This window comes from Mandrillus leucophaeus, unplaced genomic scaffold (assembly GCF_000951045.1).
Source record: "Mandrillus leucophaeus isolate KB7577 unplaced genomic scaffold, Mleu.le_1.0 Scaffold64, whole genome shotgun sequence".
Classification (NCBI taxonomy): domain Eukaryota; kingdom Metazoa; phylum Chordata; class Mammalia; order Primates; family Cercopithecidae; genus Mandrillus; species Mandrillus leucophaeus.
In genome coordinates, this window is record NW_012106919.1 from 1,161,749 (window position 1) to 1,174,681 (window position 12,933).

Genomic DNA, 12,933 nt, shown 5'->3' on the forward strand with positions numbered 1-12,933 from the left:
ATACCATGTCTGACATGACTATATAGCTAACATGTAGATAGCATGTTCATTGGTTCTCATATTGGCAGAAGATGGTTATCAAATGAGAAAACTAAACAAACGAACCTGAGTGAACAAATACTTAATTGAGACACACTATATATCAAGCTCTGTGTAAGGCACGAATCATGCATGATCTCTGGAACAGAGAGCTCACATCCTGGGGGAAAGACACATAAACAGCTGAAGTTCACAAAATGTGGCAATGACAAGACAGAGTAATGCAAGGGCTACAAGAGGAGGCAAAAGAAGTGTACCCAGCTCCTGGAGGTGACACGGGGCTGAGTTTGAAGGATAATGTGTATCAGCCAGACACAGAAGCAGAGTGAAGGGTAGTCTCTGGAGCACCAGAAAGAGTATTCAAGTTCAAAGGTAGAGAACTGGGTCTCATTCAATTCATGTTGCCTGAGCCTTACATTGGCTGATGTGCAATCATAGTGCCTGTGTATTCTCAGAGCCTGCCATGCTGCCTGGAGTGTAGGAGGCACTCAATAAATGTTGAACGAATGAAAGATTCCTTGTTGAGATGCAGTTCTGCACCCTCGCTTAAGAATTTCAGCACCAGAGAACTGTCAACAAAGAAATGTCAACAGAGAAATGTCAACAAAGAAAAGGCTTTGAGGTCTTCTGTTCCCAATAGGTGTCCTCAGATAAAAGTCTCCTAGGCAGGGACCCACCCCCAGGTAGGTGGACACTACTAGCCAGCATCCTGGGGCCAAGGTGCTTGGGCATTGGGAGGAGCGTTGATGGGCTCTGGAGGCAGTAGATAAAGGTGCAGATAAAATTTCAGGTACTGAAGGGTTAACAAAAACAGATCTCAGACTGGCTCTACTTCTGGCACTATGGGGAGGCTTATCAAGTACCCCATTCTGTGGTGTGCCTGTATCGATCTCCCAGGCTTAGTCTCCCTGTCTCTTGGAACCTCAGGCAGGCCCCTTCCAGGATTATGTTTTAAAGTGAAATGCAAATCACCTGGAGGCGGCTTCCTGCTTGGAAGAAGTAAAAATCAATTCTGTTTTCATTAAAGTGATTTTTGGACACTGTCAAATGCTCTCTCATCTCAGAGCACGGGGTGACAGACAGGCTGCTGGTCTCAATTACATAACCGAGACAACCAGTAGCAGTGGGCCATCTCATCAGGATCAGACACTGCTCTGAACCCCTCCCGAAGATACCCAAGAGCAGCCTCATCCAAACCAGGCCTGGAGCTGGCCTCCCCTGGTCCTTGTGGATGCTTGCTCGCAAGGCTTTCCTCCCACATGCTCTCCTCTTTCCCAGACCCTCCGGAGCTTCTCCCATGGACTGTCCGGGACAATCATGATGCCAAATGAAATTAAGAAGGGAAATCTGCTTTGAGAGAGTTTATGTCATATAATGCATTCTCAAAGTAGTTAGGTTGGTCTTATTTAAAATTGGGAGTTCTATGTTATCCCTTCCCTCTGTTAACTGAGATAACTGAGGATTGATTTTATTTATAGCGTCAATTATGAGGATGGAAATTAATCCTCAAATGGGGCATTTGGGAACTCAGCTGTCAGGGGGCTCAAGGGAAACCTGGGCAGAGCATCAAGGGTCTTTCCCAGTAGCACAAGAGGCTGCAAAGGAAAGCCATCCTCAAGCCCTGACAGCAGCTGGGCTGTTATTGTTCTTGTGTGCTTAAGGTATTCTGAGATATTAACTAAACGGTAATAATTGGTTCCAGGAGATCTCTCCCTGGAGGACACCTGAGTAACTCATCAACGAGGTGCTGGGAAAGCAGGCAGAGAGGGCAACCAGAGCAGGAAGAGTGAATGCCTTTACTCCATGTATCAGCTCTCCGTGCATCAGTCGGCTCTGCCCTGCAGAAGAGCTGGAGACAGTCCCGCTCCGGACTGGAAACAGGAACTCAGGGAAGGACCAGGGAAGGCAGTGTCTGGAGAAAGGAAGAGGTAGATGTCTACTGGGAGCTGTTGGAAGCAACTGAATGATGGCAAGATATTGTCCTTGGTATTGCATGGCCACTTGGGACTCAAATGCCAGTGTAGAGTAAGAAAAAGATGGACTTTCTGGAATGGTTGAACAAGGCTACAATTAACCATGAATGTGGTCAGGACAGAAACTAGCCATGGAAGAGGGAAAAGTTTCCAGGGTCAAGTCAGCAAAACATCCAGTAAAGACAAGAAGATCTCCACAGTACTGCAGGGCAGCCCAGGGAATAGATCAGACACCAAGTAAAGGCTGGTCTCCTCCCTCCTGGGGGACCAGGGCTGGGGCAGAATACATATATCTGAGGGGGCTTCAGGCTGTGCAGGCTCAAATCTCAGATCCACCTTCTAGAGAGAACAAGTAGGTCTAGAAGGGACTGAGAATAGTATCAGGTCAAACAAATGGAAGAGTCACTCCATTCACACTGGTTCATCCATTAAAAGCATTTTGCCAAGCACTTGCTATGTATAACCAAGCAACAAGCCTGGTAATGGTGTCAACTGCCAACTCAGGTCAAAGTCAAAGTAGCCTGACCCAGCAATGAGCTGCACTAGCCAGGACAGAGGGGAAGAAAAAGGTTGCTTCCTCATTACTTATCTGAGTTTAAGGAAGACACTACTAAAGGTTTCCTTTCTTGCCCATTTGTTTCTCCTCCCAGAAGCTAGACATTTAAATGCATGGGGAAGGTAAAACAAACTTGTTCATTGTCAGATGTGGGGTGAGGGAGCCCACCAGGTCCACATTCAGGGAAAGCACGCTTCTCCCTAATGCAGGCAACCTTCCTTTCACCCTCCAGCAGAATCTACCAGTGCCCTCCCAAGAAAGTAAAAATGAGATCAAGATAGTCCACCTTGATGCTGGACTTGCCCCTTAATCTACAGGGTGAATGATAAAAGAAGTCAGCGGTTTCCCCAGAGCATTAAAACATGGATTAATCACCATTAATTTCTAAGGCAGTATTTAAACTGCTCAGAAGGAAATGCTTTATTTTTAAAATCTCCGTGTCTGGTACAGTGCCTGACACATAATACTCATTGGGCTGATGCTTTCTTGACTGGCAATATGACTAGAAGAGAGTATCACACCCTGAGGCCATAATAAAAAAGTAATAACCCTGAAGGTCTGATTTCTACCTAGGGTACCTGATGGCACGGGAATGAGTAGTAGGGTGAAAGGAGAAAGGGCATTGAAGCAGCCAGATTGGTATTTGAAAATTAGTTCTGCTCCTTATCAGCTACGTGACTATGGAAGTTTATATAATCTCTCTGAGCCTCAACTTCTGCATCTTCATAGGGTATAGAATTTTTTCCAACCTTGCAGGGCTGTTGTAAAAACTTAAAGAGACAATATATGCAAAGTTCTTAGTACACTGTCGACATATAGTAGACAATCATATGCTGTTATACTACTAATAAAAAGCAACGAGCAGGTGGTTATCGGCATGCCTGTTTTCCTCCACATGGCCTTCCTGAAGGATCTCTCTGGTGTCATGAGTCCCATCAAGGGGCATCAGAGGGCACTGGGCAGTCAGAGCCACATCAGGAGCTTGACTAGAAGTGGAAGTGAGGTGTCTGGCCACGGGTGAGGTCCCCTTCAGGAAGGTGAAGGGATGGCTAGGGTCAGCCTAAAAGGGATAAAGATGACCTCCTGACAGCACAACTTCTCCAGCCCATTTTATCCCCAAAATACCCCACTGCGCCAAAAAGCCCACATCTGCCACCTGAACCAAGAGAAACAAGGTCAAATGACCAAACATTCTTACCCACTCTGGGTGAGCAGCCATTTGAAGAGTGTGTGTGTGTGTGCGTGTGTGTGTGTGTGTGTGTGTGTTGGAGTGGGAGGAAGGGGCAGGGTGGTTCTGTCAGACAGATGAGAAGTAAAGGGAATGCCTTAATCAAATGTGGCCTTCACAAATGGATGGTGACACCTTTGCTCTTCCCCTTGCTACTCCCTCACTCTCCTGTGTGGCAGAATGACAAATGTAATCGTTTTAAAAGTTCTCATCACCTGCTCAGTCATTCCCAATAAGCATATGCAGCACTATGGAAAACCCGACACTACTGCCTCCGGGTTTCGGCCAGGAAAAAAAAAAAATCAAATCACCAGGACACCACCAACCAAACTGTCAAAGACAAAATAAAAAGCTTCATGAATTCTCCATCAGCAATATAACGCTTCCTGGCCTAAGCAAATATAGACCCAGTATATGAATTGTGGAGGGATTTTGCATTCAGCTCCATGGTTTCTAATAGCTGAGGCAGAAACCCCTAAGAAATCTATGTTTCCATAAAGCCATCTCTACTGGCTCTAATCCTGTTAGGGTGAAGATTAAAATCTCTTTCCCGAGCTCCCTTCCTCTGATGGAAAGCTTCACATCCCAGCATCATGGATACATTTCTGTGACCTCAGCTGGAGAGGGGACCTCAGAGAGACAGAATTACCATGACCTCCCCGAGCACCTGTCCCTCCTTCTGATGTCCCTGCTTCTGTGTCTGACCACATGATCCATTCAGACCATCTCACAGTCACCCAGGTCATTCAATCACTGACTCAGACTAAGAAAGCAAGACCAATACTGCTTTAGAAAGAAAGAATAAACCAGGTGCTTCACTTTGCGGAAAATCCAGGTTCAGAGTCACTTAGAGAAAGTCTGCTCAGAGCTACTGAACCCTTGAGTGTCTGTGGCAGCACAGGAGAAAAGCACGACAAATGGGAAAATGGCCTGCAAATATACTACAAAGAAAAAATGCAGCAAGGATCCAAAAAGAGTGCTCTTGGTGTCTTCTGCTAATGGACATCTGAACCCGCCGAACTTCTCAACAGTCTCCTCCCTCCCCAACCACTGCCCTGACCTTCTCCCCAAGCAGCTCCAATATGCACAGATGCATATACGAATGCAGACATCACCTCACCCCGAGACTTCACACGCACACAAGGCACGGCTGAAAAAAGAATTGGTGACTTAATTTTCTTAGTTCTATAAAACACATGCCCCCACCTCAAAAAGAAAACTCAATTCCCATCAAGCCACCACCCCCAAACAGATTACTCATGGGCTTTCCCTTTCCCATACAGCAACTCCCCCTGCCCCCACCACCTGGGTAAGGGACTCCCTCCTCCTCTCCCCATGGTGACACCATCAAGGCTTCAGAGGCCATCCAGCTGTCCTCCAACCTCCATCCTGGTTTCATCCACCAGTGCTGACTTACCCCAGTGTGGTCATGGTGACAATGGTGTACCAAAATGAGGCAGGGATGCTTGTGAACTTGCTGGCCGAGGAGCCCTTCTCGGCATAAAACATCACAGTGGCAAAGATGATGATGGCCATGGTGAGGGAGAAGAGGAGAAAGCCCAGTTCGGAGGCACAGCTCTTCAGTGTGTAGCCCAGGATCCGCAGGCCCTGGGAGTGGCGGGAAAACTTGAAGATCCTGAAGACGCGGAAGACCCGGAGCGTGACGAAGGCGCCGGACACGTCCTCATTGTTGGTCATGACCAGGCCGATGTAGTAGGGCATGATGGCCACCACGTCGATGATGCTCATGACGCTACGGATGAAGCGGTAGCGGCTGGGTGCCGCGAAGAGCCGCAGGAGGTACTCCACGGTGAAGATCATGACGCACGCCGTGTCCAGGCAGAAGAAGGCCACCGAGTAGCGCTCCCCGCACGGCAGCTCCTTGCTGCCCGGGACCGTGCCGCACGGCACCGTCTCCACCACATTGGTGATGACCGAGACGGCGATGAAGAAGCCAGTCACGTAGTAGAAGACCAGGGCCAGCGTGCTGGTGTGGGGGTTCTCGAAGGCCCGCCACATGGTCTGGCGGAAGCTGAGCGAGGGCATGGACTCCTGGTTGTTCTCCGAGTCATTGTCGTCCATGAGCCGCTCGGCATTCTCCCTCTTACGGTCCTTGTACTCCTCATAGCAGCAGTCCCCGATGATCTCAGGGAGGATGCCGTAGAAGGCCAGCTCATCGTCGTAGGCAGAGATGCATTCGTAGCGCGGGTAGTGCAGCTTCCCCGTGCGGTAGAAGTTGAGCACGCAGCGGAACACCTCGGGGTCCCGGTCGAAGAAGTACTCCTTGGTGTCCTCGTTGAAGAAGAACTCCTTCTCCGTGCTGCCCAGCAGGGTGTCCGGGTAGCGCTCCAGCGTGGTCCTCCAGGTCTGGAACCTCCGCCCACTCACGTTGAGGACGATCAGTTCATCCTGCCGCTTGTTCTTGTCGGCCGGGGCCAGGGGCATGGGGCAGTTGGCCACCGGCATCCACCCGATGGCCGCAGCCCGGGCAAAAGGCAGCCAGGCCGCAACTCCGGCTGCCATGGTGACTCCAGCTCTTGGGCCGGCAGCCGCGCGGACACTGTGCACACCAGCTTGGAGTTAGTTCAGCAAACCCTGGGAGACAGGAGGGGAGAGAGAGAGGGGGTGAGTCCATATCGACTGGCAGGTAAGAAATGGGACACAGGAAAGGATCATTGGTGAGTAAAACAGCCAAAGTCTCCAGGGCAGATTAATAAAACTGAAATCCCCCCACAGAGAGGTGACTTGATTCTTTGCCATCCAGACACTGGGAGAACACCTAGCTCCCGGAGATCAGCTGGGTGGGATCCCCAGATGTTGCTGATGACTGCCTAACAAATCGTCAAGTTCCAAGAGGGCTCAGAAGCATTTGGAGGGAAGGCCTCTTTAGCAGGAAGATCTGGCAAGATGTGGGTAATAATCAGCTCTGAAAGGTTATGGCGTTATTACCAATTTAAATTGGGAGAGGGTAAATGAGTTCTTATTAAACGAATTTAAAAGTGGGATAAACATGCTAATTTTTATTTCACTCTTTCACCCACTGGGGTAATCAGGAATGGGGTGTAGATGAGGGAGATCAGGTAAACAATTCTTTCTACTCCTCCCTGGTGGGGAGGAGGCTGGGGCTGCCCAAGTCCAGAAAATTCTCTGAGATGGCAGGTGACCACCAGGATTGGTGAAGTTCTGTCCCCAACTCCCATGGAGAAGGCTCTCCCTGACAAAGTGCTACTCTGTGGGACACTCAGCCCCTACTCCTTGCCCTAGCAACCTAGTATCAAATTTTTCCCCTCAGACCCTCAGAGCCATGATGGAAAGACGTGGGAAAGGTTGTGAGGCCAGGCAGGGTCTCTTTTCCTGCTCTGTGAAGGGCATCTTGGCTTCTTGGTTCACCTGACTTCGATGCATCGTCTCTTTCCCTCCCCAGAGGAAGCCGATCCACGCTCACTGCCGTCCCTAGATTCCTCTCCTCCCATCTCCATCTGCCCACCATCCATAGCTCCCTCAGGTTATATAACAACACTCCTTCCCATGGCAGCCTCTCTCACCTGGCCCCCACTCCACCCTCAGAGATTTTTCCAGAGCCGGGCCACCCTCCCTGTCCCTTTACCTCTCTAAACCACACTGCATAAGCACTTCCCCATTACCTGGGTGGACAGAGGGAGCAATAGCACGGAGAATTATATTTGGCTTTGGGAAGCAGATTTACCTTTCCAAATCTGGCTTTTAAAAGATGATAGTGAAATCGCTCTGCAGTCCCCAAATGTATACCATCTGTGAGAAGGCATGTGGTGACACAGAAACACACGTAACAGAAATTGGAAATTGTTTGGGGTTGACACACTCATCTCCACTAATCCTAAACTGATCACACAGAACAAATCCTAACTCGGAATTATTTGGGCCCTCTAGAATTCAGCTGCTGTGATTCTATGTTTAAATAAATGAGGAAGAGGTGAGTCTTGGAAAATTTTTTCTGTTACACAAAGACTTGTATAGGGAGTCGATCTTCATCTCTCCCTATAAACCTGCTTCACCTTCTCCTGACTCCCAACTCTTCGAGGTTTTTCAGATCTCTACCTCCCTCAAACTCCTGAGCTGCCACTGGACTTTTCTCCTCAGATGCCTCTGAAGTGGACAGGTTTAAACAGAACCTGCCTCCTTGTAAAAAGCTGCTGTTCGCCTTTTCTTCATGACATCCCTAACCGCAGGGCTGTCACCTTGACCATTTTTCTCTAAAGAGTTGCCAAATAATAGGCAATAGCTCTTACTGCCCTCATGAAGGCCCAAAGTCCCTCGGGCCTCCTTCCCATGGACCTTCTTGTCGCTCACTCTCACACCCCACCCGGTTTCTCCTGTTCCCCTGAAATCCATTCTGCTCAGTGTTATCTCCCTAAAGCAAGGTTCTGATTGTATGTTACCCCATGACCTACAAAATAAAGTCCAAACTCCTGGCCTGGCATTCCAGTATTCCCACAAATAGATCCTAGCTTCATACTCCAGCCCAATGGCCCAGGTACCCGTCCTAGTCTCCAGCAATAAGACCAAGACCTGTTCATGGACAGACCCTGGGGAGGTCTGCCTCTGGACCACTCTTCCTTCTCATGAGAATATCCTTCCCCTGGACCCCTCCTATTAGAATCCTACCTATTCATCACCCTCTCTGTGATGCCTTCTCCTCTCCCCACTATGAGATTCTCTTCTTCCTCTGGGGTCTTGACTCATTGTTTGCCCTCTTCCCTAGCACCTATCACCCCACAGCTAGGATTACACATACTTTATACACATATTATTAATAATGACTAACAATTGAGCACTTACACTATGCAAGGCATTACACTAACTATCTCCCATAGATTATCTCATTTAACCCTCACAGCAACCCTAGGAAGAAGAGTCTGTTGTGTCCCCCATTTCATAGATAAGGAAAGCTAAAGCTTACTGAGACATAGCAGTCTAACAACCCCAAAGCGGCAGAATAGGCATTCCACCTCAGGCAGTCTGCTGAGGGCTGACGGTGTGCCGGGCACAGTACCACACACTTACATTGAGCATCTCAAGAGATCTCACCAACAACCCTGAGGAATAGACACCACTGTAGGCCATATTTTTTCTACAAAAGAAAGATGAAGCATAAGGAGTTATAATAATTGTCTAAAGGATGTAATAAGTAGGCGCAGCCATTAAAGCCAGGCAGACTCAATGTGGAGTTCAAGAGTACAGCCAGACCACTCCCCAACCTTCCCTATCCCACACTAAGCTCTTCTGGGCAAAGGCTGAGATGCCTCCACTTTCATATCACAACCCAGAAGGCAGCATAGTGCACTGCATCAGTAGGTGCTTGAGCTGGGACCCCAGTTTTATAGGTGCCATTTTTTCCCCATGAACTTTACTCTATGCCTTGCTAATATATTTCAGGGGTTGCCAAGGGTGAGCGTTCTGTCTCCAAACAGACAGTAAAATCTGAAGACAGATCTGAATCAAAAGAATCCAATTCAAGTATCTGCCTCTGACTCAGTCAAGTTTTCTAAAGAAGCCAATCTCTGCCTCAGTTTCCCCATCTGCATGCTAAAGGGAATTGTCACAGGGCCCTTCTCTCTCTAATAAAGGGAGGTTGAGTCAGATGCTACAGAAGATAACAGGAATGACAATGACATTTCCCGTAAGTGTCACTGCTCAGAGAACAGAAAAACAGCACAGGCCTGATGAGCTCCTGATTACTGGAACTGAGGAACTGAGGAAAGAATGGAGGTCGTTCATGCATGGCAGTGGGTAATTCACATGCTACTGATAGAAGAGTCGGGAACACATCCTGCATTGTATTTCTTTCTAGAAGAAATTTACCCTTCTAACTATACTTTGTTTAGGATTAGGAGACTTAGTAGTTCCTCAGCATGCACTTAGCTAGGATTTATTTCTAATGGGCAAGGGATGTTTGAGAAGCAAGTCCACAAGTTCAACTCTGTTCACAGGTGATTCCAATTCAGAGTTGGTTACATTTATTGAGCACCGACAATGCTCTGGACACTGTCTGAGACACTTTTACACACAATATTTAATTTAATCCCACTAAAATCCTATGATAGAGGCTTTTCTGCCCAAAGCTTACAGGTAAGGAGAGGGAAGTTCAGAAGTCTCCTTCAAAGTGGCTAAGTTCTATGTATATATAGGAGCTGACAATTTTCAAATAGACCATTGATCACCTCACTGCCAACTGGCTTTCCTGATCTAGGTGTTGCCCAATACTGATACTCCTAACAGAAGACAGCAAGATGCAGAGACTCCTTTCCCTATTTTCCCCAGGCAGCAATGAGCAAGGGCTCATGAGGCCTTGCAATTCCAGTTTCAATCCCACCCTCAATTTGTGAAAGCAAGCCATGATCACCCTCTGGGCCTCGGAGTCCTCCTCTGTAAATTGAGAATTGGACAGAAACGTGACAAAAGACCATTTGGCTCAAATGATCCCTGATTCCACTGGATCCAGGACATCAAGTCTGTAACTTAGTTCTCATTGAGACCTCTTAATGACAGTCACCCATGCAAAGAAGGAAGTAGAGCATCTGGGCTTGTTGCTGTGAGGATGGAGTTAGCCTGAGCCTCAAGGTAGCAAAGGGAGTTCTGGGAATTCCTGCTGAGGTTGGTGCTCTGCACAGGGCACATAACCTGTGTCACTTGGTACCCAGGGGCAATTCAAGGCCTGGTCCACCCACAGACCCTTGGCCACCTTTCTAGAGAGTAAAGGAGACCAAGTTCCCAGACTCTCAGCCCTGGACCTTTGACCCTTAACACCCTGTTTCATCCCAGAATAAAGCTCAGAGAGGCAGAATCTTGAGGGGGTTCAAGAGGCAAAAAGTAAGAGACCACTGAATTAGAGGCACCCTGTGGAACCCTGTGTGGCCAGACACAGAGTTCTGTCCCCTGAGAGGGTGATGCCCTTCCCCTTTCATTCTCCTAGTCCTGCTCTACCCGAATTCCCAAGTTTTAATACCTGCCCCTGCCAAGCTGAGTCTCATCATCTTCTCTCTACCCTAAGCCAATCTCCAAAAACTGGTAGTGTTTTACAAACTGCTTTCAGATGAATAACTGAGAGCTCAGGAGAAGGAAAAATTAACCCCTCCCTATCTTGAGACCATAAAAGCTTCCGGTCCCAAGGCCAAATGTTTACCCGATGCATGAATCCAGGGCAATCTTCCTAAAGAAGGCCAAGCAAGCACCTGCCTGCCTCCAGAGGCTCAGCCGCTGTCCCCCTGGTAAAACATACCAAAAAAGGAGCAATTACCCCATTGTTACTTTCTCTGTGTGTGGGGGTTGGACGGTGAAAGGGGAGGACAAGTGTCCCACCAGACAACATACCCAAGGCTACACTGGCCATATCCACCCCACAACCCTGCAGGAATGACCCACTCAAGTAGGCCTTCTCCATGGCTTATACAGCAGGGTTCGCACCCTGACAGGAACCAACACCTTCCGGAGCTGGCCTGGGTATGAATTCCTGCAACAGGCACAACAGTGCGGCCCCATTTCCAGCCAATGGCACTGCACATGCCTCAAATGCCAAGGTTTTACTAGGACGTGGACGCCTTACAAATGAAAAATCTGAAGCTATTTTTGTTTTTGGCAGAAGAGTTTGACAGTGGGAAAGATAGGGGGTGGGGGCAGGCTGGAAAAGAGACATTCAAAACAGGTAAGCTCTGAAATGAAAAAGGTGACAAATCCTGGCAAAGGAAAACATTTTCCCCTGCTGTAAAAAGTCAGTTACTCCATTAAACAGCTTCTGTTTTGGAGGTAAAAGGCCAAAAGTGGGTGGAGTGACCAGACAGCCTGTCCTGGGGTTTGACACCTAGCTGAGTACAGGCATAAGGCAGCAAAAAAAGTCATGTCACCAAGGTCTGTCCTTCAATGACCTCAGTGGAGAGCATCTGGAAAGTTACTTTCCACAATCTCACATCACATCCCTTAGCTCAGAATAGGGCTGGTCTGGGGGCAGCGGAAGGTGCCTATGACCCAGAGGGCTTCTCCTGTGTTCACAGGATTTTGGTAGGCAAAGCATGAAACTGACAAGGTGAACCAAGCTGGGGATCCTTGGGGGACAGGCTTGGGACACACGCACAGATCCTCTTCTCCAACAGTGCCACTCCTAGGCTAGCCAGGGCACTTTCCTGAACTCTTTTTCTCCAGCCTCCTTAAGAGCAAAAGGGAACAAGCTACCAACCTCTTTCTCTGGGGGTGGGGGAGAGGGGTCCCTTGTGTACTTGCATTTTGTTGCATTCAAGTAGAGACAAGGAAAAAATAAACACATCAATTCCCTTCCTGTGGGCCAACAGGTCCACATGGGGAAATGTACACATGCTTTGTATTGAATTCGTGCACACCCAGGAGCCCTTTCTACAGACAGTAAACATACAGGCTCCCTCGAAGTAAGGTAAACAAGGCATACATTTAACCATCACGTACATTCATGCAAAATACAGCAACGCATGCCTGGTCTTACAAACATCGCATTGTGCCTAGGACCCCGAGAAAGTTCAGACGCTCTCTCTTAAGAAATACACGGACCCTTTTTCTTGCTGTGCGATTTCAGGTCTGGAACCTCAGCCTGTTGCTGACATATCAGGGCTGCCCGGGATAAAAGCAGAACATCTTGGATGGTATTCAAATGTCGACACTAAGCAAGTGCAGGAATTTAGTTGAGTCCAGGTAACTTTGCCCAGTCCCTTCCCGTCCCCCACCTCCAATGTAAACACCTCGCAAAGTGAGTCTTTCGATCCCCCTCCCCGGGGCCTCGACGGCCCTTGGCGTCACGTAGAGACCTTTCCCAGAGCTCGCGGGGTGGACGCGGCGTCGGGCAGGACCAGACGGACTGGCCCCCAGCCTCTGGTAGACACACCGCCGGCTCGCCGGGCTGGAGAACTTTGCGAAGCGCCCCAAACCGCTCCCGGTTTCCACTTTCAGCCATTTCTCTCCTTCTCCCCTCACCAAGAGCGGGGACGGAGCAAGCCTTCGCCACCTGTCTCTGGCACCCGCCGAGGGAAGACAGGCCAATGGAAAGAGGGCAGAGGTTCACACCCCACCCCCGAACCCCAGCGCCTGGCTGCCCGGAGGTGGCTCCATAGCCCGAGGGAACCGACGCCCCCGGGCCG

General features: G+C 48.9%; 1 protein-coding gene across 2 annotated transcripts in view; it reads right to left on the bottom strand.

Moving 5' to 3' along the window:
* KCND3 (potassium channel, voltage gated Shal related subfamily D, member 3) overlaps window positions 1–12,757 on the bottom strand; it is a 221,931-nt gene extending 209,174 nt beyond the window's left edge. For both annotated transcript variants that reach the window (XM_012000733.1, XM_012000732.1), the window contains exons 1-2: window positions 12,350–12,757; window positions 5,214–6,391 (exon numbers count right to left, since the gene is read on the bottom strand). In XM_012000733.1, coding sequence (XP_011856123.1) covers window positions 5,214–6,319 — 1,106 coding nt within the window. In that variant the 5' untranslated portion in view covers window positions 6,320–6,391; window positions 12,350–12,757. The remainder of the gene's footprint in view (window positions 1–5,213; window positions 6,392–12,349) is intronic.
* Between the last annotated feature and the right edge of the window lie 176 nt (window positions 12,758–12,933).